General features: G+C 46.6%; 1 protein-coding gene across 1 annotated transcript in view; it reads left to right on the plus strand.

Moving 5' to 3' along the window:
- The first annotated feature begins 1,650 nt into the window (after positions 1–1,650).
- Positions 1,651–26,852, plus strand: part of LOC136625620 (amine oxidase [flavin-containing] A-like) — a 79,957-nt gene continuing 54,755 nt past the window's right edge. The window contains exons 1-2 of the mRNA XM_066599974.1: positions 1,651–1,772; positions 21,071–21,165. Of these exons, the coding sequence (XP_066456071.1) occupies positions 1,727–1,772; positions 21,071–21,165 (141 nt within the window). The 5' untranslated portion in view covers positions 1,651–1,726. The remainder of the gene's footprint in view (positions 1,773–21,070; positions 21,166–26,852) is intronic.

A 26,852-nucleotide genomic window follows, 5' to 3' on the forward strand; every position in this document is an offset into this window, starting at 1 on the left:
TTTAGCCAATCACAGCCATTCAATGATGTCATGGCTGCCGGCGTGTGTATTAGCTTTCTGGAAGCAGGGATTTCAAGCCCCACATTCAGAAAGCTATGCTGCGCCGGGGACGAGGAGCGAGCGACAGCCTGCCGGAGCGAGCGACATCCTGCCGGAGCGCGACAGAACGCCGTGGGAGGTGAGTAATAAAATTTTTTTTTTTTTCTCCACTGAATACCGGCGTATAAGGTGACAGTTGGGGGGTCGTCTTATACGCCCCGTCGCCTTATACGCCGGTATATACGGTACTTGTGTATTGCATTTGCGCACCCCCATTGACTTCTACGGGGACCTTTGATACACAAATACGCAGAAAAATAGAGAATGTTCTATTTCTTTTTCTTGCACACCCAAAAAGGACACGCAAAATACGGAAATATGAATAAACCCATTGGAATCATTGGATTCTATTTTCTGCGTATGTGCAGCACAGAGGTGAAGGTGGTGGTGGGGGGTGGGGGTGGAATGACCGATGCTTTTTTTCCCTTGCGCATTAGCGTATTTTACTGCACTTTTTGCCCCTGCATTGCATATTCATTTGCGCGCAGCAAACAAAGACGCACCGATTGCAATGGCTAAGGAGTTCCAAGTGTGTTCTTTTCCCCCATAGAATTACGCATCTGCTTGTGTATTCCATTTGTGCCACATTGACTTCTATGAAAACCTTTGGTGTGCAAATGCACAGAAAAATAGCGCATGTACTTGCGGGGAGTTTGAATAGTTGAAAGAAGAAGAAAAAGAAACTCGGTTCATGCACTAATACACTCCATAGCAGCGGGCGTATTTGCACATGTGCCATGCGTCCTTGCCCTTAGGGCACGTGTCCACAGGTGGGTTGGAATCCGCATGCGGGAGCCTGTAGTAGCGTCCGACCCTGCCCACGGCCGGCGACCCTGCTTACCTGTCCGGGTCTGTACTGCGGATGTGTGCGGAAGCACATGCGCAGTACCTTTTTTTTAACTTTAACTCCTGCTTTCCCACAGAATCCGCAGCCCGTCGGATTCCGCGTGTAAATTTCCGCAGCATTTACTTTTGCAGAAAGTAATGGAGAATGATCGGGATGCGTTTTTTCCGCACGGACGTACGCTACGTACAGCGTATTGACTGTGCAAAAGAAATATCTCTCTCCCCTCCAGACGGCTTTTCTATAACCCTTTGAAGTTCCAAGTGTTTACCGCCAATCATACGCAATTTTCTTCCGCTTGCGGAATACGTAATTCATGGAAATGAAAAAACAAAAATGCATGCCTTTCAATGCTCGTGCGCATGGCGATCGTGGAATCCGCTATCCCGTGTGAGGTCTGAGAAGCTATAGTGCTCGGCTGTGTGTAGCACAGTGCACAGCTCCAGTATATACAGTGCACATAAGGCATATACGTCACAACCTGAGTATATAGGTGTAAATACAGGCTGCAGTGGACACTATGGGACCCCCCCCTTAACTGTCCTGGAACTGCATACAGAGAACTTTGGGAGAGGACGGATCCTGCAGGCTCACCCGATCAGCAGCCAATCCCTCCACGTCCTGGCGGGCAGCCCGGCCGCTCAGCACACAGAGAGGGAAGGCGGCTGAGCCCCTGACCAATGTAAACAGTAGGCGCTACGGGGAGAGGGAGGGGTCATGCGGGCTCGTCTGTATGCAGCTGATGTGTCTTGCACAGCCTGTTAGAGAAGCAGCGCAGCAGCCATGAGCCCCGTATATGATGTCATTGTCATCGGTGGAGGCATCTCAGGTCAGACATTGTACCCCTGCTTATTGCCCTCTAGTCCCGACACAAGCCCTGCTGGCCACGGACGGTGCAACTGATAGAAAGTCTCTAGCAGCGCACTGTCTGACCCTGGAGTGCAGTTATTGGACTGTGACTATTATAAATCCCCTCTTATGTAGTGTGTTGTTCCCGTCTGATGAAATATGGCTGCATGTTATGGTGTCTTCTGCTACTTTGTAGAGTGCTAGTAGCTGTCATGGGAACGTATGGATCATACATGGTGTCTATGGCTTCTTCCAGTACTGAGCCTCTAGAAGGAAATGTATCTCGTCTGTGAAATGTTTGTTTTTGGCTACAGTTTGACACATTGGCAGGGTGCCCAATGTATTGCCCAATTGATGCTTTTATGTAGGGTACATTAGAATGGCCTTTTTAAAATAAACACATCCGGATATGGCAACTGATACACTAGTATCTTGCAGTCTGTATATTCAGCTAACTTTCCTTCTTTCCCCATTCATTGGCTTCAACTTTTTTTAGCTTTCTTTGGATCAATATTGGGGGGTAGTGGGCTGAAATGAATAGACATATATGTCTTTTTTCAGCCTTCCATACCGGTATGTATGTTCTAGTTGCATTACAGATCGTACTGAGCACATGTGGCATTGCCTTCTATAAATATTACAAGCTCCCGTGAGTTAAAAGTGGGTGTGGGGGAAACTTCAGTAACAGAAGCGCAAGACGTTAGGTTAGTTTTAGTTCAACTCCTCTGTGGGTTGTTTTTTTTTTCAAACCAGCATACATAAACACATTTTAGGGCTGTAGCACCCCGTCTTCAGTATTAATGCCCCTTCGCTCGAACGTATTGTTAATACGCTGTACCAATCTGCCAAAGGCTCCCACGTTGCCAGTCACACATGTTGCGTAAAATATGCACACAATAAAGATCACAAAATGGGAACTCCTATGGAAAGCGTGTCATGCCAGCTCCGTGTCCAATTTATCACCGTGGATTTCGCAATGACACCTCACTTGTGGACAGCCAGCTTTAGGGCTTATTCAGACGACCGTATATTCACACCGGCCGATATACTTCGTCCCTCTCTGCAGGGAGAGGAGACTGGAAGAGCCAGGAGCAGTGCTCTGAGCTCCCGACCCCTCTCTGCCTCCTCTCCGCCCCCCTGCGGGGAGAAGCGGGGTGGGGACGGACCTAATTCCCAGACTTAGACCCGTCCCTGCCCCGCCTCCTCTCATTGCAAATAGTGAAGAGGGGCAGAGAGGGGGTGGAGAGGAGGCAGAGAGAGGCCGGGAGCTCAGAGCACTGCTCCCGCCTCTTCCAGCCTCCTCTCCCTGCAGAGAGAGACGCCATATATCGGCGGGCGTGAATACTTGGTCGATATACGGTCGTCTGAATAAGCCCTTAGAGGGATATGTCATAGTTGTGTTACAAATGGTAATGACATGTAGCATTCCCTTACATAAATATTATGGCCCTTCTGAATAACTTTGGGTGTTTTCCTGCTCCATTTGGGGAGCATGAAAGGGGAATCCCCATGATCGAACTGAACAGCACCATGTGGACCCCATTGACTATAATCAGGGTCCGCCCAGCTGGCTGGCTTTTGGACGGAAGAAAAATTGCTGCATGCAGCGCTTTTTCTTCTGGTATTTTCAGCCGCATCTGTGACCGAACCTCCGGAAGTGCCGACGCAGATGTGTCACAACCTCCACCCAGAGGTGCCGATGCAGATGTGTCACAACCTCCACCCAGAGGTGCCGACCCAGATGTGACACAACCTCCACCCGGAGGTGCCGACGCAGATGTGACACAACCTCCACCCGGAGGTGCCGACGCAGATGTGACACAACCTCCACCCGGAGGTGCCGACGCAGATGTGACACAACCTCCACCCGGAGGTGCCGACGCAGATGTGACACAACCTCCACCCGGAGGTGCCGACGCAGATGTGACACAACCTCCACCCGGAGGTGCCGACGCAGATGTGACACAACCTCCACCCGGAGGTGCCGACGCAGATGTGAGACAACCTCCACCCGGAGGTGCCGACGCAGATGTGAGACAACCTCCACCCGGAGGTGCCGACGCAGATGTGACACAACCTCCACCCGGAGGTGCCGACGCAGATGTGACACAACCTCCACCCGGAGGTGCCGACGCAGATGTGACACAACCTCCACCCGGAGGTGCCGACGCAGATGTGACACAACCTCCACCCGGAGGTGCCGACGCAGATGTGTCACAACCTCCACCCGGAGGTGCCGACGCAGATGTGACACAACCTCCACCCGGAGGTGCCGACGCAGATGTGAGACAACCTCCACCCGGAGGTGCCGACGCAGATGTGAGACAACCTCCACCCGGAGGTGCCGACGCAGATGTGAGACAACCTCCACCCGGAGGTGCCGACGCAGATGTGAGACAACCTCCACCCGGAGGTGCCGACGCAGATGTGACACAACCTCCACCCGGAGGTGCCGACGCAGATGTGACACAACCTCCACCCGGAGGTGCCGACGCAGATGTGACACAACCTCCACCCGGAGGTGCCGACGCAGATGTGACACAACCTCCACCCGGAGGTGCCGACGCAGATGTGACACAACCTCCACCCGGAGGTGCCGACGCAGATGTGTCACAACCTCCACCCGGAGGTGCCGACGCAGATGTGACACAACCTCCACCTGGAGGTGCCGACGCAGATGTGAGACAACCTCCACCCGGAGGTGCCGACGCAGATGTGAGACAACCTCCACCCGGAGGTGCCGACGCAGATGTGAGACAACCTCCACCCGGAGGTGCCGACGCAGATGTGACACAACCTCCACCCGGAGGTGCCGACGCAGATGTGACACAACCTCCACCCGGAGGTGCCGACGCAGATGTGAAACCACCCTTTGCTAACTTTTCATACTTCAACTGGTGAGATGTGGAGAAAGCAGTCTAAAACCAGTCTTTAATAAAAGGCTCACCTTAGACAAACATTGGTGTAGAAGTTGAATCATACCAGTTCTTTCACACAATTGTCTTGAAAAGAATGATGGAGGGAATTTTTTGGGGGGGTAATTTACTGATACAACTTTCTGGCTTACTGTTGTTCCTTTTATCCAGTTTAAAATATGAAATTTATCAACTATTGCGCGATGTTGATAAATTTGACACTTCTTTATGTTTATGCCTGGACATTTGGCGTCACTTTTGTGGCTTTTTTAAAATGCTGCATATCATAAATACCTCTATATTCTAGCCAATCAGCAAACCATGCACCACCTTTCTAGACACTGTTGAAAAGTGGAGAGAGGGAAGTGTAACATCTATTCTTTTTGGTGAAAAACAATAGTAAATCTGTCTAAATTGATTTGTACCAAAAAACGATGCAACTTCCATTAGAATTCTGCCCCAACACCAGTAATGAATGTGCTTTGATATTTAGACTGAACATGTCTGTCACCGGTTTATCCAAAACTACTTTAAAGGGCTATTCAATTGTAAAATATTGATGGCCTATCCCCAAGCTAGACCATCAATAATAGATTGGTGGTGGTCCATTGCTTGTGAGCCTAACCGATCAAACTGCTCTCTGGGACGGTATGCTAGTGCACTCATCTGATGTGTGCAGCTCTATTTCTAAGTTAATTGCCAGCCCTAGAACTCGTTCAGACTGCCGAAGGCACAACTATGCTCGCCGGCACCGAGCGTAGTTGTGCCTGAATGAGGGGAATCCCTTACCCCTTTGCTGGCAGTTCAAACCATTTGAAAAAAAAAGAGGGCAGGAAGATAAAAGCTGCCCAATTTTCTTTGCACAATGTATTCACTATGTGTGGGGAAGATGGGGCAGGTCCTATCTTTTCCCAGCCATACAAATCACAGCTGAGAAAAGAGATGGTAAAAACGAAACCACTGAAATACCATAGAGATCAGTGATCTTCTTTTGTCCTGTTATACGACTGTCATTATCATAGCAGTATAAAGCGACAAAACCACGCTCAACTGAATCTGCCCTCAGTATTACCAGGGTATTGGAAAAGTTCCTATTCACTTCATTGAATGTAATACCAAATCTGACCACTGCAGTGATAACAGTGCTGTCTGCTTCCTCCACACAACGGCTCAGTGAACAAGCTCCTTTTTCTAGCAAACAGCTGGTCAGTGTAGGTCCCTGGAAGAAGGCCCCTGCTGATTTACTGTGGATTGCCTATAATGCAAACAGGCCGTCATAGTTTACAACTGGACAACCCCTTTAAATGTGCCAAAAGTCAGCCTAACAAAGCTCGGTTACTGCACCTTATTTATTAAACAGCATGTACCATGCTGTTAAATATGGCACATACTAAGGTTACATATTGGTGTACTTCTCAGTGATAGGTCAGAATTAAAGGGGTCGTCTGCCCATGTTTTCGCTGATGACCTATCCTCCAGTAGTTGGACGGGGGTTTGCAGCTGTCCAGTGCAGCGGGCCAGATGTCAGAAATAGACAGGGGAGGAAGTGCAGGTGCAGGCTTAACTCCCATTGAAATCAACTGGGGGTGCAGTGCTGCTGCGACACTTCCTGCTCCTCTCCTGGTCAAAACGGAATGTGACATCCTGACTAGCAGAGAAGCAAGAAGTGTCGTAACAGCGTCACTCCGGTGCTTTCAAACAGAAGCGATAGTCATTGAGCGAATGGAGGTGGAGCGCAGTGGGGATCTTTTCCGGCCGTCCACCTTCATTCACTGTGAACAGGCAGTCGTTCAAAGATGAATGACTGCCTGTTAACACTGAACAATAACTTGCTCGCTAGCCACTTAGTTTCAGTGAGCAGAAGCAAAGCCACTAGCAACTGCTGAGCAATTAGTTATGGGATAAATATTGCTGAAAATTGCTCATTTGAGTGATTTTTTTATTTTTTTTAAGCCAATAGTTGGCCTACGCCACCTAAGCTAGGAGCCAGCAGCAATGATTCACTTTGCTGACACTGCAAGACCAAGCTCACTCCACCCTGTTGTGGAATGTTTTACGCACATTTTTAAACCAATGCTCAGATCAGATCCAAAAGGGAAGAGGTGAATGTAAGAAATGACCATCTATAACCATTTACAACACCCCCTTACTAGGATTTAAATTGCGGAATCCACAATCGCCGTTCGTGCGGAATATCGGTAAAATACGGGCATTGAAAGCCATGTATTTTTGCTTTTGTCATTCACACAGATAAGAGTGGTGTAATCCGTGAGTGGAAGAAGAAACGCAGCATGCTCTATTTTAGCGCAGATTCTCCAATGGATGCGAGTCTTCCGTTGCCCTATACGCAATTAACCCCTTAGTGACCGCCCCATTGCCTTTTTACATCCTGGCTTTGTAGGCTTTAACCTCCAGGGCCATAAAAACACGCTCGCCTTGAGGATTAAAGCCATGGGGCCTGTGGAAGTGACAGCTCCCTGCTATTGGTTGCCAAAGGTAGCTGGCAACCTGGAGCTGTCATGGGGGGCCACAGAGAACACATAAAAGTGTAAAAAAAAGTTAAATAAAGGTAAAGATTCAGCTCCCCTCATGCTCCACCTCCATGTTGTCCTGCGACGTTCTGGTCCTTTCAGGCATGTGCACCAGACGTAAATGTTGGCTGCATGCGCAGAAGGGCTTGCGGCCTGGGAAATGTAAAATCTCTTTGCTCCCATCTAGCATGTGTAGCCGAGAGCAGAGAGATATACCGCTGTATATGGTTCCTGGTCACATGATCGCTGTTATCCATTGGATAACGTTAAGTAAAAAAAAAAAGTTGAAAATATGTAAGTTTCATCCCCCCTCACGGATCTTATCTGTGAGGGCAGATGAAATTATGTACCAAAGGCCTCTGGGTTTATCCATGGACCTTACCCCGGCTTCTGCGCTCATTGCCATTATGGCACACGCATGCGCAAGAGTACCAAACATAGCTGAGAGCCTGAAGATTTCACGGGTGGGCACGGTACGCGGTCCTTGGTCACATGATCGCCGCTATCCAATGGATAATGGTGATCATGCAAAAGTTAAAAAAAGTGTACATTTCACCTCCCTTCATGGATCTGATCCGTGAGGGGAGTTGAAACTGCGTATTTGCAAACACAAAAATAACACGCAAGCATGCTCCTATTTATTTCAATGAGCAACTAAGTTTAATTAGTTTCATATATACTCTATCTGTATGCTGTAAGCAGTAAAATAGAACATGCTGCATATTTTTTGAGCAAACAAAATGTGCGCGGGAAATATGAACATACAGATTGTGAACATACAGATTGTGAACATACAAATTGAAATCAATGCGTTCTATTCATTGCATGCACATTTTGTGCGCTGCACAGCACAAACGTATTCATATAAATAAGCCACAAGACTAAAGACTGTGCATGAAGAAAACCTAACGCCACTCTCACACATCTGTTTTTTACTGTGATTTAAACGCCGCGGTATAACTCTCCCATTGATTTCAGTGGGGCCTCGCGGACATGTGTTCGAATGCGGCGCTTTCTAGGGCTGTTTGCTCTATTCTGCTGCTTTTAGCACACCTCATCACCCACCACAATGATGGGATGCGCTAAAACCCACTGTCTGAGGCAGGAACCAGCATCCGAAAACGACGGTAAACTCGTGACAAAACGCCGACTGCATACGTGAGAGCAGTCTAACATTGAGATAATATCTGCAATATTTGTTATCTCCTTCAGAAACCTTGGACAATGATCTCTGGAGTTTTGTATTTTACACAGCTTATCAAGTTAATACATTTGAAAACTGTAGGACTTATTGCAGTAATCCCCAATGGCATGAAGGTGTAAAGAGTGAGGCAAAGTACATGACAGCTAGCAACTTGTGCTAGGTAATAAGACTCCAGGTATCTCGGATGGAGTCTCAGTCCTTTGCACTTAGGGCTTATTCACACAAGTGATTTTCAAGTCCGTGTGCTGTCCGAATTTGCAGCCGACTGCACATGAGCATCACACGAACCTATAACAGTCAATGGTGCTATACAGGCATGGAGTGTTTACACGGACTGTAAAAAAAAACAAAAAAAAAAAAAACCACACTACGTTATTCTGTTCCAACTTCTTGGAAGACAGTGACCCATCTAAGTCAATTGCTGCGCATTGTTTTCAATGGGACAGTCAATCACATTGCATATCGTGCAATGTGCACGCGAGTGTGATGTGATGCCTCCCATTGGAGTCCATGGGAAACACTTACCGATCCTCCGACACGTGTGAAACAAGCACCTGAGAATCGCAATTTCACTGAAGGGATGCAAGGCATTTTTGCTTGAAAAAACACCCCGCATCCGCAGGTAAAACACACGTTGAAATGCACGATGTCAAGCACTCGCCTGTGTGACTGTAGAGGGCTGGATAAATGCTCATTATACATATCCCATTTAGCTATCGTTCAGACCTGAGAAACTAATTTCCAACGGTGATGATAGTTTGCAGTGAAGCTGTCACATAGAACATGCACTGAGCTGCAGACAGTTCAGCTTAGGAGATGCTGAAAATATAGTATGGCCTCATGTCCATGGGCGAATCAGATTCCGCATTCGGGAGCCCGCAGTAGAATCCGACCCTGCCCGTGGCTGGGCACACTGCAGAGCTGTCCGGATCTTCTATTTTCTTCACTGCGGATACGCCGGCCGGTGCGCGGCCACACATGGCCAGTGGAGTTTTTTTTTTTTTTTAAAACTCCTGCTTTCCCACGGATCGGACTCCTTCTTTTCACTTTAATGGAAGCCGTCGGTGCGTAAAACTGCACTGAGATGGAGCATGCTGCAATCAGTTTTTCGCAAAACAAATCCGCATGCTTTAATTCAGCTGCAGACACCCATGTTTCTCTATGGCCGGCTTGAACTGTTTATCGTCTTCGCCGGTGTCCTGCGCTGATTCCGTAATTCATGACTGCCTGTGGATATTGGGCCTATATCGTTTAGTGGAAAAAAAATTCAGTGCAACTGGTCATTTCATTTTAAATTCCTGTTCATTCTGTAGTTAGAGTCCAGTAGGTGACTGACAGCTATTCCTGTTTAACTGCATAGAGAGAACTGTAGGTAGGACCGCCCACTGGACTCCAAAGCCCAGAATGAGCTGGAATTTAAATGAATAGAATACTGATTCTACTGGATCTTTTCACATTGAGATAGACATATTTATTTCTTCGTACCTCCTGCTGCATAACATGCTGTTTGCATATATTGTTATCCTATGTTATTGCAGTCTATAGGACAATCCTCACCAGCTCTTGGGACTGGACTCTAGACAATACATCACTGCATTATTATTTTACAATTTTAAGCCCCAAATAATTTTTAATCCCTAGAAAACCCCTCCAAGCTTGACCCAGTGTTGACCAATATCAATGATCAAACAGTTCAGACCCTGTAAGTGCTCAGTGATTCATGTAAATAATCTAATAAACAGTGCATTCCAGCTTTTCAGAGCTGTCCTGGAAACTCCATTGAATAATTAGGACATCAGCAGCAAGGGTTTTGGAACACGCTCAATAAAACCAATGAATGCTGAACTCTGTTTCTAGTAACCTTCATTTCTCTGGAAATCAACTTCTATTACAAGTAGACAAGAATAATCTATATATAAAGGCGAAAGCCCTCACTGACTGTCTGACTTGCCATTAATTTCTCTAACTTCCCGATGTCAAACAAACGTGAATTTTGGCACGACCATTCTTTAAGTCCTAAATAGAAAAAGTAAAGGGGGTCGCAAGTTGATTATTCAATTCGATTGCAAAAGTAAGTAATCCCCTTTGTAATGTACCAAATTTAATTCTCTAACTCTCACGTTGGTTCAGTGAGCGCTGCATTGATGGCTCGCTGGCAAATCAGAGCCATTCGTTCCTGGAGGCGGGATTTATAAACGCCACAACAGGAAAGTGATGTTCTGTCGGCGGCCAAGGAGTGCAGGAGGTCCGGGGAAGCTACAGAACTTCGCAGACCAGCGGAAGGGACCCTAAGTAAATATTGATAAGACATCCCCCAAAAATAAGACCCTGTTTACACAGCTTATCAAGTTATTACTTTTGAAAACTGTTGAAGACTTTTATTGCAATATTCCTTAAACAGTGAGGCATAGTACATCACAGCTAGCAACCTGTGATTTTCCAGTCTGTGTGCTGTCCGGATTTGCAGCCTACTGTACATGGACATCACACTGACCTACTACAGTCAATAGTGCTATACTGGCATAGCGTGTTTACATGACTGTAAAAAAGAAAAATCACAGTTTAGGTTATTCTACTCTAACTTTTTGGAAAACAGTGACCCAAGTCAATTTCTGCACAAAAAAAAAATAGGCCGCACATGAAGAACATTTGTGTACGATCTGTTTTTCACTGATCATTGCGTCTAGAAAAAAAAAAACAAAAAAAAACCTGAAACATTAATGAAATACAAGGTGTTCTTTTCGGGCAAGCACTGTATCACTCCTATATATATATATATATATATATATATAGTGAGAAGACACCACCTCGCCTCTATGTGTATATAGTGAGGAGACTCCACCTCGCCTCTATGTGTATATAGTGAGGAGACTCCACCTCGCCTCTATGTGTATATAGTGAGGAGACTCCACCTCGCCTCTATGTGAATACACTGAGGAGACCCCACCTCGCCTCTATGTGCATACACTGAGGGGACGCCACCTCGCCTCTGTGAATACACTGAGGGGACGCCCCCTCGACTCTGTGAATACACTGAGGGGACGCCACCTCGCCTCTGTGAATACACTGAGGGGACGCCCCCTCGCCTCTATGTGAATACACTGAGGGGACGCCACCTCGCCTCTATGTGAATACACTGAGGCGCGCCACCTCGCCTCTATGTGCATACACTGAGGGGACGCCACCTCGCCTCTATGTGCATACACTGAGGAGACGACCCCTCGCCTCTATGTGCATACACTGAGGAGGCGCCCACATGCCTCTATGTGAATACACTGAGGAGACGTCCCCTCGCCTCTATGTGCATACACTGAGGAGACGTCCCCTCGCCTCTATGTGCATACACTGAGGAGACGCCACCTCGCCTCTATGTGCATACACTGAGGGGACGCCACCTCGCCTCTATGTGAATACACTGAGGAGACGCCCCCTCGCCTCTATGTGAATACACTGAGGAGACGCCCCCTCGCCTCTATGTGCATACACTAAGGAGACGCCCCCTCGCCTCTATGTGAATACACTGAGGGGACGCCCCCTCGCCTCTATGTAAATACACTGAGGGGACGCCCCCTCGCCTCTATGTAAATACACTGAGGGGACGCCCCCTCGCCTCTATGTGCATACACTGAGGCGACGGGCCCCTCGCCTCTATGTGAATACACTGAATAGACGCCCCCTCGCCTCTGTGAATACACTGAATAGACGCCCCCTCGCCTCTATGTGAATACACTGAGGGGACGCCCCCTCGCCTCTATGCGCATACACTGAGGAGACGCCACCTCGCCTCTATGTGCATACACTGAGGAGACGCCCCCTCGCCTCTATGTGCATACACTGAGGAGACGCCCCCTCGCCTCTATGTGCATACACTGAGGAGACGCCACCTCGCCTCTATGTGCATACACTGAGGAGACGCCACCTCGCCTCTATGTGCATACACTGAGGAGACGCCACCTCGCCTCTATGTGCATACACTGAGGAGACGCCACCTCGCCTCTATGTGCATACACTGAGGAGACGCCCCCTCGCCTCTATGTGAATACACTGAGGAGACACCCCCTCGCCTCTATGTGAATACACTGAGGGGACGCCCCCTCGCCTCCATGTGAATACACTGAGGGGACGCCCCCTCGCCTCTATGTGAATACACTGAGGGGACGCCCCCTCGCCTCTATGTGAATACACTGAGGGGACGCCCCCTCGCCTCTATGTGAATACACTGAGGGGACGCCCCCTCGCCTCTATGTGAATACACTGAGGGGACGCCCCCTCGCCTCTATGTGAATACACTGAGGGGACGCCCCCTCGCCTCTATGTGAATACACTGAGGGGACGCCCCCTCGCCTCTATGTGCATGCACTGAGGAGACGGCCCCTCGCCTCTATGTGAATACACTGAATAGACGCCCCCTCGCCTCTATGCGAATACACAGAATAGACGCCCCCTCGCCTCTATGCGAATACACTGAATAGACGCCCCCTCGCCTCTATGCGCATACACTGAGGAGACGCCCCCTCGCCTCTATGCGCATACACTGAGGAGACGCCACCTCGCCTCTATGCGCATACACTGAGGAGACGCCACCTCGCCTCTATGCGCGTACACTGAGGAGACGCCACCTCGCCTCTATGCGCGTACACTGAGGAGACGCCCCCTCGCCTCTATGTGAATACACTGAGGGGACGCCACCTCGCCTCTATGTGCATACACTGAGGAGACGCCCCCTCGCCTCTATGTGCATACACTGAGGGGACGCCCCCTCGCCTCTATGTGAATACAATGAGGGGACGCCCCCTCGCCTCTATGTGCATACACTGAGGAGACGCCCCCTCGCCTCTATGTGCATACACTGAGGAGACGCCACCTCGCCTCTATGTGCATACACTGAGGAGACGCCACCTCGCCTCTATGTGCATACACTGAGGAGACGCCACCTCGCCTCTATGTGCATACACTGAGGAGACGCCACCTCGCCTCTATGTGCATACACTGAGGAGACGCCACCTCGCCTCTATGTGCATACACTGAGGGGACGCCACCTCGCCTCTATGTGCATACACTGAGGGGACGCCACCTCGCCTCTATGTGCATACACTGAGGGGACGCCACCTCGCCTCTATGTGCATACACTGAGGAGACGCCCCCTCGCCTCTATGTGAATACACTGAGGGGACACCCCCTCGCCTCTATGTGAATACACTGAGGGGACGCCCCCTCGCCTCTATGTGAATACACTGAGGGGACGCCCCCTCGCCTCTATGTGCATACACTGAGGAGACGCCACCTCGCCTCTATGTGCATACACTGAGGAGACGCCACCTCGCCTCTATGTGCATACACTGAGGGGACGCCACCTCGCCTCTATGTGCATACACTGAGGGGACGCCACCTCGCCTCTATGTGCATACACTGAGGGGACGCCACCTCGCCTCTATGTGCATACACTGAGGAGACGCCACCTCGCCTCTATGTGCATACACTGAGGGGACGCCACCTCGCCTCTATGTGCATACACTGAGGGGACGCCACCTCGCCTCTATGTGCATACACTGAGGGGACGCCACCTCGCCTCTATGTGCATACACTGAGGGGACGCCACCTCGCCTCTATGTGCATACACTGAGGGGACGCCACCTCGCCTCTATGTGCATACACTGAGGGGACGCCACCTCGCCTCTATGTGCATACACTGAGGGGACGCCACCTCGCCTCTATGTGCATACACTGAGGGGACGCCACCTCGCCTCTATGTGCATACACTGAGGGGACGCCACCTCGCCTCTATGTGCATACACTGAGGAGACGCCCCCTCGCCTCTATGTGCATACACTGAGGAGACGCCCCCTCGCCTCTATGTGCATACACTGAGGAGACGCCCCCTCGCCTCTATGTGCATACACTGAGGAGACGCCCCCTCGCCTCTTTGTGCATACACTGAGGGGACGCCACCTCGCCTCTATGTGCATACACTGAGGGGACGCCACCTCGCCTCTATGTGCATACACTGAGGGGACGCCCCCTCGGCTCTATACCTGTACCAAATTAACTCAGGCAAAGTCGGGTATATCAGCTAGTCTATTAACCCCTTAGTGACCACCCTGCCGTGTTTTTACATCCTGCCATTGCAGGACATGTATGGAAGGAGATAGCACTCGATCTCCCTCTATACATCACGGGTGTCAGCTGTTTCCTACAGCTGACACCTGCGGGCCACAGGCCAGTTCGGCTGCGCGGCTGATCGGGGCTGTTAACCCCATGGCATTACATCGTACTGCATAAGCGATCTAAGCTTCGCAAGTTGTGGTTTCCCCTGGGCACTAAAAGAAAATGTAAAAATAAAAACAGTTTTATTAATTATTTAAAAGAAAAAGTTATAAAAGTTTACAATAAAAAGATCTGAATAATAAAACAAAATTACATATTTGGAATCGCTGCGTTCATAAAAGTCTGATCTGTTAAAGTAATGCATTATTTACCACACACGTGAACGTCGTCCGAAAAAAACCCCACCAGAAATGCGCTTGCCAAGAAAAAAGTCTAATAAAAAGCGATTAATAAGTCCTATGTACTCTAAGATGGAACCACAGAACCTACAGGACATACCGCACAAAATGAGCCCTAACACAACTATATTGATGGAAAAATAAAAAAAGTTATTGTGCGCAGAAGATGGAGACAGAAAATAATTTTAAAAAATAAAATCTTTAAAAAAAAACATTAGTACGGAAAAAAAACTATACAAGTTTGGTATCATAGTAATTGTACTTACCCATAGAATAAAGTTACCATGTCATTTTGTTGCAGTTTGTGCGCCGTTGAAACAAGACGCACTAAAGGGTGGTGGAATGTCGTTTTTTCCATGTCTCTCCACTTTGAATTTTTTAAAAGTTTTTCAGTACATTATATGGTACATTGAATAGTACCATTGAAAAATAGAAGTCGCCCCGCAAAAAACAAGCCCTCATATAGCTATGTTGATGGATAATTAAAGGAGTTACGATTTTTTTAAGGGGGGGGGGGGGGACAAAAATGGAAAAAAAGCAAAACGTTGTGGTCACTAAGGGGTTAAATGTCGGACCTTTAAAGGGCTATTTGACTGCATGCCATGTTCTTTATTATTCTTTTTTGTTGAACTTTCTGAATTTTGATAATTTGTAGCAGCACTTTTATTTACGTGTGCCGCTACCGGAGAATGATAAGTTCTTCTCAGCTCTAATGGAAGGGGGAAATCTTTTCCTTCGCTTCCTTAAACTCCCTTTGAAAACTTACTCTCCATCTTCAGCCTGTTTCAAGTTACTGCCTCCTTGCTGCCCCTCTAAGTTCCCGCCCACCCTAACCTGCTTCTGCTATTTCCACTGTTCCTGTAGCTCAAAAGCTAAAGTTGTTCCTTCAGTTTGTATAACACTACCTAGAGAAATCATCACATGACCTCTGACAATTCGTTCATAGGGTTTACTGAGCAAAGACTACTCTTCATAATTGCAGTCACGTATTGGATTTTAGGTGTACAGATCATTGCACTCTTGGGTTACTCCCAGAGTAAACTGTGATGTCATTTAGTGAATCACATCACCTGCTGGAGTGTAGATGCAATGCTCCTACTCCAGCAGAGGTAATGATGAATGCATTGAGCAAGGAACACATGTATGTTAAACATATACTCCAGCAACATGGAAAAAATTAAACGTAGCAGGATGATACACACATCTAGTTTACTGTTAAGTGAACCGACCACATGAAGCATATTACTGAGTCTTAAAGGGATTGTCATAGTTGTAAAAGCTCAGGACAACCCTTTTCCCTTGCAGTACAACTATTCATCAAGGATAATTTGGACCATAGCTGTTGTACTGATTGTTGCCATATTTGGGATCTGCCTTCAACCTTGCTTTAGGATGGAGCACAGCAAACACAATCCGAACATGCTCAGCTTGGTGTACCTCAATAATGATGAATGGCTCGAGCATGTGCTCCAGACAAGGTTGAGGTGATAATGTAAAGGCGTAGCATGTTTTTGGTACTCCATCATGCTTGGTGTGCAATGCTGAGTATGTTTTTTGTGGATTCATACAGGAAAGAGGAACTATGTGACCACCATATGAAACATTGCAAAATCAAAAAGTTTACAGTAGTCTGTCAACACATGAAACAAATTCAGAGCAGTGTTCCTGAGGAAGTCCAAAGTGGAAAACATATGAGCACAGTTATTATTAATGCATTTTGCAGTGATAAAGATATACTTCTCAGAAATTGGATAAACCCTTTAATACATGTAAAAATATTTCAACCAATTGCTGAGCTTGGTAAAATATACACACTGAGCAATAAGAGTTACGGAACTCTAACTATGGTTGGGCTCACACGAGCAAGTCGGATTCTGCATGCGGAAGGCCCACAGCGGATTCTAACTGTGAGCCCAGACGGTGACCCTACGCACATCCCTTAACTGTACTGTGGTTGACTGCAGAGTCTCACAGGCGGCCATGCACAGTACAGGTTTTTTTTCTTGTTTCTTTGTATTTCTCGCGCTGTCACTTAGCGGGTACCCACAGTTGATACGCACAGTTAATTGCGTATGGGTTGTCGGTCGGATGCCTACATTGACATCAACTACAACAGAACAAAGTAGTGAGAGTGACACTGATTACAATGATATGTGTGGATCTGTGCAGTAGTTTTTGAGAAACTTGCATTTCATCAGTAGCAGCACATGCATAGAGGATTACCTAAAGTAGCCCTGGATAAGAGGCCATTGATTGACAGCTGTCTTCCTATTACTCTGCATAGTTAGAGAGCTGCCAGTCAGTTGCTGTAGAGTGGGGTAGATGTGGCTAGCCTATAGCACGTGAATATTCAGGACTAGTCCTGTATTCTGGCTGATACTAATAGAATGCAGGTTTCTCCAAAACTACTGCACAGATACATACAGCAGGCATGTCACCATAATCAGTGTGCCTATCTCTACCTTGTGCTGCTCTCAGTGAGGGCTGCAAAAATTTGGCAACAGTTTCTTTAAATTACTTATTCAAATCAGAAGATGGAACAATGCATCTACAGCGCCAACTATTAAAAGGCAGCATTCCTACAAGTCAATATCTGAACTTTTAACAGGCTTTGTAACATGACTGGGAATGTAAGCCAGAGTCATATTGAGAAGGAAAAGAGAGGTCAGTCATTGACTTGCAGGAATGCTACCTTCCAATAGGCATTGTTTCCCTTATCTCATTGTTCCCTTATCTTATTTGCATAAATTTCCCAGAGGAATGTGTAAAGCCTGATAAGTCTCCTCACACCTGCTGGGAGCTCTCCCCAAGGAAAAACTTTACCCCTTCCAACTTAAATTATGTACATCATGGCGTTCTGTAGGTACTGTACATACAGTACCTCAATAGCTGGTATACTGTGAGAAACCCATAATTTACATACCTCTGTTCTAAATAAAGAATTGCCATAAGGCTACGTTCAGACGGTAAAATCTACATCAGATTTTTTCACGCAGATTCCACCTCTGAAACCACTGTAGAAGTATGCAGTAAAACTGCATATTTCTGTTGCGTCTCTGTGTCATGGATCAAACACAGATGTAGCCCCTGTCAATGGGCAAACCATATTGCAGAATTTCTGTAGATTTTTTTTTTTTGCATGCATGCATATTTCAAAAACGTTTGATTTGTTCCCACAGTGTTTTTCACTATGCTCTTGGATTCTGTATCTGGGTTCCATCACAAGTGCTAAAAAGGCCGTTAAGACTGAACCCCTAAATGGAAGCATTCACTGTCATTACTCAAATGAACAAGACTTTGGTGTATATAATAGCATAATTCTTCAAGAAGGACATTATACAGCAATACTGAGTGAATCCAGAAGCTCTGAGACAGTAAAACACTTACTATTAGCTGCAGCAGCATGTTTATTTATGTCTCTTTACTTCTGTGTCACTCGGCTGCTCCTATCTTCCCTCTTTATAGACTTCTATGACCAGCATGTAAGATAACCTGTCAGTGAGCTGTTAGTCCGTCTTATTGACCAAGATGGATTTTAGCTTTTCAAAGTAAGACTGCCTGTCCACGGATGCAGTGATATCTCGTGGCGGATCTCCGCCCGGGAGCAGGAGCCAGCTGACGGATCTCCACGGTGCTGCAATTTGCTGCTCGTGAGCGGAGAATCGCTATGATTCTCCGCTCGTGGACATAGGGGCTGCACTTTCCATAGCAATTGTGAGACACTGAAGGGGTTAATAGTGGAGGGTCAGTATGTTCCCCCTCGATTCAGATGTTACGCCTAGTGGATATGAAGGGAGTTCGTGTCTCACTGTATGGGACACGGGGGAAAACCAGGATGCAATATGATCCCCAGCAAGAGTAGTTGCTGGAGATGTTTTATAAAACATGTTTGGGCCTGTTTTTTTTAGAATGGAAGGCAGGCTTGGTAGTTGGGCTGTCCATTCCACCCCCTCCACTCCAGGTGTTATTAGGGGAAGGCAAGCTCCCAAGGTGTAGATGCTGGGTAGTTAACCCAGTCCATAAAAGTCTGCACGGCAGCAGACAGAGTTGAGGCCAGGTGCAGCTGGATGCTGGCAGCTGCTGGCCTCATGGGACGTCTTACCCCTTACCAAGGGACAAACTTGACTTTGGTACAGGTGTGTGGTTTTCGTACGGCTGCCTCAAGCCGTCCGTATAGTCAGGGACGGACTCTGTATAAGCTGGATAAGCAAGTTTTGTTTTATGCCTGAAGTTAAGGCTGTATTTAGTTTATTTTTACGCTTTTCTAATAAACACAGGCCAAGCCTGTATGGACTCTGCTGTTGTGGTCTCTGACAGCCGCTCACATTGCTCTACCTGAGCTAATTCTCCCACACAACGCTATGGAAAGCGTGCACTGCGTTTCCTGCGGCCGGATTATCACCGCGGGGAATGCAATGCAAAACGCCCGTGGACCCGCAGCCTGAAGTGAAAAGTTTAGGAGTTTTTCTCATACGATACACTATATTACAAAGTTTCTAGTATTCACCTGTATTACTGAACTCCAATTTTTCATGAGACCAATTCGCTAAAATACTTTGACATCACAACCACTTTGTGGCCACACATACTGTAGACTCATATAGCATAGAAAGCTCTTGACAGCGTAGCCTCTTTTTTTCAAAGCTTGTCATCTCGTGCACACTTCTTTGAATATGTAGAGACAAGAGGAAAGGTAGGGAAGGACACATCTGTACAGTACATAGCTAGCCAATATAGCAACCATCTCCACCTTGAAGACGTCCGTAGACATGTAACAGACAGATGAATAGGGTGGTGACATACAGCCATTCTAGATGAGCCCTTCTGACTGACCATAGTCTCTACACAGCTCACCTGTTATGGGCTGTCCTGAGAAATTAAATGCTCACCGTTCTGGGCACATGTTGCCACTGCTGCTATTCTGCATGTCAGACACGCAATTCAACTTGCCCCGAAGAGCTGTTTTGCAGCAAAATGCACTGGAGTCGCTGTGTCAAAAAAGAAAATGGTTGCGGGAACATTTTTAGGGATCGGTTTACAACCTCAGGGCTGTTTCAGACGACCGTATATCGGCCGGGTATTCACGCTGGCCGATATACGGCGTCTCTCTCTGCAGGGGGAGGAGGCTAGCAGAGATGGGAGCAGTTCTCTGAGCTCCCGCCCTCTCTCTGCCTCCTCTCCACCCCCTCTCCGCCCCTCTGCACTCAGGGCATCTTTTTCTAGGTGGCATTCCTGATTTGTGTTGCAGATAGGGAAAACATTAGGGCTGAAATGTAATGCACCTGTCTGTATGAATGATTTTGGGTACAGTGTGGATGAGCCTTGAATCCCAGATAAAAGCTCAAATTATCCATTTACTCTTAGTTGGATTTAAATGGGTTATCTACATGTTATCATTGGGGTCTGACTCCCAACACCTTCAGCGATCAAATGTTTGAAGGGGCAGTGATGCTTTTAAGTGTTCTGCAGCCTCTTTAATGCTTACATTGGTCCGGATAGCTCAGAAGACCAGTATGTTTTGTAGTGACCATTCTGAGTATTGCAATGTTGTCCCGTTAAGTAGGACAACACTTCAGTACTCAGAATGGCTGCAAAGAAAAGGTGTTCTGAATACAACCAGTTTCATGAACCAATGCAAACATTGAAGAGACTGCAGCACTTGCACAAGCTCCTCAGTCCCTTTAAACAGCTAATCAGTGGGGTGCCAGAAGTCGGCCCTCTTCCAATCCATTATTGATGGCCTATCTTGGCTGTAGCTCTGCATTTTGTGAAAAAATGTCCTTTGTATTCCGAGCGCTTCCAAATCTGTAGAGCTCTTGTTTGGAAATAACATGCAATTAGGGAGATGTTTCTTCCGTCCAAACATTCCAGGCCTAGTTATAACATTAACAAAGTCATCTATGAGATCAACATGGGAGCTTAACATACTGTATACTGTATCAAAATGCTAGTTAGAAACATAATATATTATTTAACATTCTGTCTGATTTCGTAGTTCTATTACCAGTATTACATGCCAGTATCATGAACCAGCTAAATTGGTGTAATCATGAAATAATCTTGTTTTATGAATCTATTTATATTCGGTGCATTACATTTTAACAACTCTACTGCTACTGTTTTAGGTCTTACAGCTGCTAAACTACTTGTGGAATCAGGACTGAACGTAGTGGTGCTTGAAGCAAGAGACAGAGTTGGAGGCAGAACTCATACTATAAGAGTAAGTATGTCATCCAGCAATTACCTTGGAGACCAGTTCTGAGATATATACACAATGGATTCCTGTTAAATAGAAGCCACATACAGACAGCTCATAGTGCAGAGACTTCGTTCACAATAGCCACTTTGCTTATAGACTTTGAACAAGTATATTTCTAAAGCAAAGCTTCCATGTTGAACATGCAATCTGATCTGCAGGTAGCATTTTATAGAGCAAGAAGAACTGAGAGGATATACACCATTGAGGGAAAAGATATAACTTGGTTTTTTATGTCAATTCTGGTACATTCTGCGCTTGAGAGTCCAGTGGGCGGTCCTACTCAACTTCAATCTCTGTATGCATATTCATACAGGGAAGCTGCCAATCGCTGAGTCACTCCACTCACTGTACTCTGAGTCATATACATCAGGGGTCCCCAACCACTGGGCCGCGGACCGGGGCCGTTGGGTGTTTAGCGCCGGTCCGCGGCACCGCGGGGAACTTTTGCTCTAAACACAAGGCCCGCGGGCCGAATCCGGCCCGCTGCCTTGTATTATGTGGTTAGCGGCGTGCCGACGCCGCTCACCACTGAAGCGATTACCAGCGAGGGCACCGCAGCTCCCTGCTGGTAATCGCGCTGATCCCGGCGCACACTGTGCAGCCAGGATTCTCCTCCCCGAGTCCCCTGCTCATTAGTCCCGCAGGAGAGGACTCGGGGAGGAAGCGTTCCGGGCTGCACACTGACGTCAGGGCAAGCAGACAGAGAGCGACAGCAGGGAGGAGGTAAGTTTATGGGTTGGGGGGCTGCTTACTACTGGGGGGGCTGCTTACTACTGGGGGGGCTGTCTATTACGGGGGGCTGCCTATTACTGGGGGGGGTGGGGGCTACTTATTACAGGGGAAAGGGCTGCCTATTACTGGGGGGGGGCTACTTAGTACAGGGGAAAGGGCTGCCTATTACTGGGGGGGCTGGTTATTACTGGGGGAGGGGGGTGGGGGCTACTTATTACAGGGGAAGGTCTGCCTATTACTGGGGGGGGGGGGGGCTGCCTATTACAGGGGGGGTACTTACTACTGGGGGGGCTGCCTATTACTGGGGGGGACCTGCTTATTACTGGGGGGGTTGCTTACTGGGGGGGGGGGCTGCTTATTACAGGGGAAGGGGCTGCCTATTACTGGGGGGGGACCTGCCTATTACTGGGGGGGGGGACCTGCCTATTACTGGGGGGGGGGGTGACTTGCCTATTACTGGAGGGGACCTGCTTATTACTGGGCGGATTGCTTACTGGGGGGGGGGGCTGCTTATTACTGGGGTGGGGGGGTGGGGGCTACTTATTACAGGGGAAGGGGCTGCTTATTACTGAGGGGGGGGCTGCCTATTACTGGGGGGGGCTGCCTATTACTGGGGGGACCTGCTTATTACTGGGGGGGCTACTTATTACAGGGGGAGGGGCTGCTAATTACTGAGAGGTGGGGGCTGTCTGTTACTGAGGGGTGGGGGCTGTCTATTACTGGGGGGGGGGGATAAATTATATGCTGCCCTATGTGTGTGCTGGGGGGGGGGATAGATTATATACTGCCCTATGTGTGTGCTGCCAGGCGGGGGGGGGGATATATTATACTGCCCTATGTGTGTCCTGCCAGGACATTCTAAACTCCAACCCCCTTCATAACCCCGCCCCATATAACCAAAGCCCCGCCCATGTCCCGCCCAACCCTGCCGGGCCTTGTTAAAATGGTCTTGCTTGAAGCCGGTCCTTGGTGCCAAAAAGGTTGGGGACCACTGATATACATGACCAATATTTTCCTGTACTGAATCTTTTCTCGGAACGCATTGCCCATTGTTTTCAATGGGACTGGAAAACACATCGCACGCAAGTGCAATGCGAGGTTTCCCATTGAAAACAATGGGAAGCACTTGCCAATCCTCTGACGTGACATTCAGCCGCACCAGACGATTGCTGCCTTACTGAAGAGATGGGAGGCGTATTTGACTTAAAAGTTCTGTTGAGGGTGAACTTGGTACTCTGAAGCAGGGATTTGAGTGAATAAAAAAAAAGTTATATTGCAACGGACTGTGTGTTCATCGTAACGATGGGCTCACTTTATTTTTGTGGACTCAAATTGATCTCAAAATGCTTAATTTGGTGTATTAAATAGCAAAAAAAAGTTGTTTTTTTTTCTATTTATTCGGTTCTTTGTTACTATAGATTCTATTGATGTTAAAAAAAATCTGAAATGTGAGCTTGGCATAAGTATTTGAAAACATATTGATCCACCATAAATCCACTAGTTATACAGTTAACAGAATTGAGGAACAGGCAAGTCACTTCAAAATTACACAGTCATATTATTCAGCAACCTTCAGAGTGCAAATTGAAATTTATAAAGAGATGTTACGCTATATCTTGGAGCTCTAGATAACGTTGAAGATTTAGTGTGTATCATCTCAGTGGCACTTGAAACATTTGCTCAGTGAGATCAGGATATATTCTCACATTCAGTTATTCATAGAGCACAGAGATAACAGATGTGTTATCACTTGGCTGATTTCCTTCAGCATCGTTCTTCATTCTGTGTGCAAGAAATATGCTTGGACCAGCCACCAGCTTTGCTAGGATAAACAGTTTGAGAAATATTTATGAATTATCTCAGACTATCTATCATGCAATGTTGTTTGCTCCATTATAATGAAGCAGTATAAGCAAAGCTTTCTTAGGGACCTTTTACATGGGCCGGAATATTCTGCAACATCATTGTGGAATCTTCAGTATCAAAATCCGCACTGCTAATGTACGGATTGTAATGCGATATTAAAAATAGCAGAATTCTGCTAGCAGTTCCAAATCTGTAGTTAGCCGTGTGGATTTCGGTGTAGAATTCCGGGACGGCATATTCCGCTACAATATTGCAGAATATTCCTTCCCATGTGAAGGTTCTCTTAACTCCTTCAGTGGCAGGTTTATTACCATATTATGGCAGCGAAATCTCTGGGCTGAGAAAGCAGTAAAAACCCCGGAAGATTTCAGCTGACAGCTCAATGCTCTGCACATTTCAGCACTAGAGCTGTTCACAGAAATCTTCCGGGGTTTAACTGCATGCTCAGTGCAGCAAGCCCCGGAGATTTTCTGGGCATGCCACTAAAGAGGTTAAAGAATAGAGATGAGCAAACGTGCTCATTTAGGGCAATTACTCGAACAAGCATCACTTTTTTTCGAGCAGCTGCCTACTCGGGTGAAAAGATTCGGGGGTCGGCAGGGTGGAGCAGGTGGTAGGAGGGGGAACAGGGGGAAGCTTTCCCCTCCCCCCATCCCTCCGGATCCCCCTGCTCACCCCCGGGCCTCCCCGAATCCTTTCGCCCGATTAGGCAGTTACTCGAAAAAAAGCGATACTCGCTCGAGTAGTTGCTCTAAACGAGCACGTTCTCTCATCTCTCTATTAAAGAACAATACAGAAATATTAACCTGGCTGTACACATCTCCCCATTAAGCCACCATTTCTGAAAGCCTGTCTAAATGCTCATATCCTTGCCATGGATATGCATTATACATAACCAGAAGAGCGTAGCACAAAACGGAAAAAATTATTAGTATGCCTAGTACGGTACGATGGAGAGAGGTGCTTGAGTAGTATTGCTGCACTTCAAATACTGGACCCAGCCAAATATGGCAGGGATACTTGAGGGTTGAAGTCAAACTTTAGGTTGACCCTAATTGACACTAACATTGTGTTTTGCAGAATTAAAACCATTTTAGCTGTTTAGGACACTTAAGCCTCTTCAGTCTTTCATATTTTTTCCAGTTCTTTTTCATATTTATGCGAACTGCTTTAAATAGAGAACAGTTTAATGTGTAGAATCTTTGCATTTGCATATATGATAGATGGTTGTTGTGCGTTCTAATGCAATCCTGAAGAATTATTGTTTTAGAGAAAAACTGTTTTAATCCTCAAATAAAAAAAAAAAAACATTTGACAAGAATGATAAATGTATGTAGCTGATACACAGTATATGAAAACACGCTAAGGATCATTACATAGTGATGATAATGTGCTTTATTAAAGAGGACCTGTCATCGCTTCTTGCATGTCTGTTTTAGTGAATACTCACATTCCTCTGTATTAACAATCTTGGAGTTTTTTTTACTTTGAACTCTCTTGAGCATAAAATAGTAAACATACAGTAAACTGACAACTAGATATTACAATCTGACATGGTGAGCACTGATTGGACAGTGTCAGAGTACGTATGGCCCCCTGTCGAGAGGAATAGTAACATCCAGTCATCAATTTATTCATACTTTTGAAGGAACAAGTGAGGAACACAACGAAGAGTTTTTCATATGTGAAATGCATGTATTTGTTGCAACAACTCACAGGCCATTTTTCAACACTATATTATGTTTTATATTGTTTATCATAATCCTCCTGGCTCATGAATAGAGGGCCAGAGCTATAGTGAAATCTAACACACAGATAATAGAAAGGACAGATCACATGTGATTGACAATGTAACAGGAGGGGTATCGTTTCTCCTTAGGGAGAGCACCTAGAAGGTGTGAAGAGACTTATAAGGCCATCCATGCTCCTCTGGGAAATATGCAAATGAGAAGATGGAACAATACCTCTACAGCACCACCTATTAGAAGGCAGCATTCCTGCAAGTCAATATTAGATTTTTAGCAAGCCTTGTAACAATGACTCTGAATAGTGAGCCAAAGTCAGAATAACCATGCACAGACAGTTGTTTCAGCGTGATTGCCCCTCATCAGTGTGCAGCAGGTTTCTGGCTTGGCTAGTGAAAGGCCTCTAGATATTTCTCAGGCAAAGCACATAGAAGCCTGTTGCACATTGATGAAGGACAATTACTCTAATACAGCTGTCGGAGCATGATTATTCTGGCTTTGGTTCACAATTCCCAGTCATTGTTGCAAGGCATGTTAAAAAGTCGGAAATTGACTTGCAGGAATGCTGCTTTCCAATAGGTGGCGCTGCAGAGGTGTTGTTCCATCTTCCCATGGTCAAAGCAACTGCAAAACAATGCAGATTTTTACTGTGGTACATGAAACAGAAATGTTTTCTTTATATCCTCAAGCCCTGCACTAGGCATAACATACTGTATAAGTCTTACAGAGGGGAATCTCTGAAATGTGTTTTGGCGGAATGGTAACATCAAAAAGTTGCAATTCAGGTACCGGTGATGTTTCTTGTTCAAAAATAACAACTTTTTTCATTTTAATGCCAGTTTTACCACTTTTTTTTGGAAGAGTGGGTGAGGCTCGGCAGCAAAGGCCAATCACATTTACAATAATTTACATCAGAAAACTGGTGTAAATTATAGCTGGCATAGGTTTCCTGTTTTGGCACGTGGGCATCCTGAGATTTGCTGAACATATTAAGAGGCATACGCCTCTTAATCTATTAGGTGCATCTTTCAACAGTGGGACTGCTTAATAAATCAGCCCCAAAGTGTTCCTTTAAAACCGTGTATCTCAACTCTATTCCTACCTACAGGTCATGTTTTCAGGATTTCCTTTGTATTACACAATTATTGTCAGTGCCTCAAAAATTACCACAGATGTTTTCTCTATAGGGTGTACCCAAATCATGACTTGTTGGGTGTACTTAAGGATTGGGGTTGAGAAACACTGCTTTAAAAACCATTACAAGGGAGAAAATCTCTGAGTCTTATATTGCTAGATGTTCTTTTC

The sequence above is a fragment of the Eleutherodactylus coqui genome, chromosome 4 (assembly GCF_035609145.1).
Source record: "Eleutherodactylus coqui strain aEleCoq1 chromosome 4, aEleCoq1.hap1, whole genome shotgun sequence".
NCBI classification, from domain to species: Eukaryota; Metazoa; Chordata; class Amphibia; order Anura; family Eleutherodactylidae; genus Eleutherodactylus; species Eleutherodactylus coqui.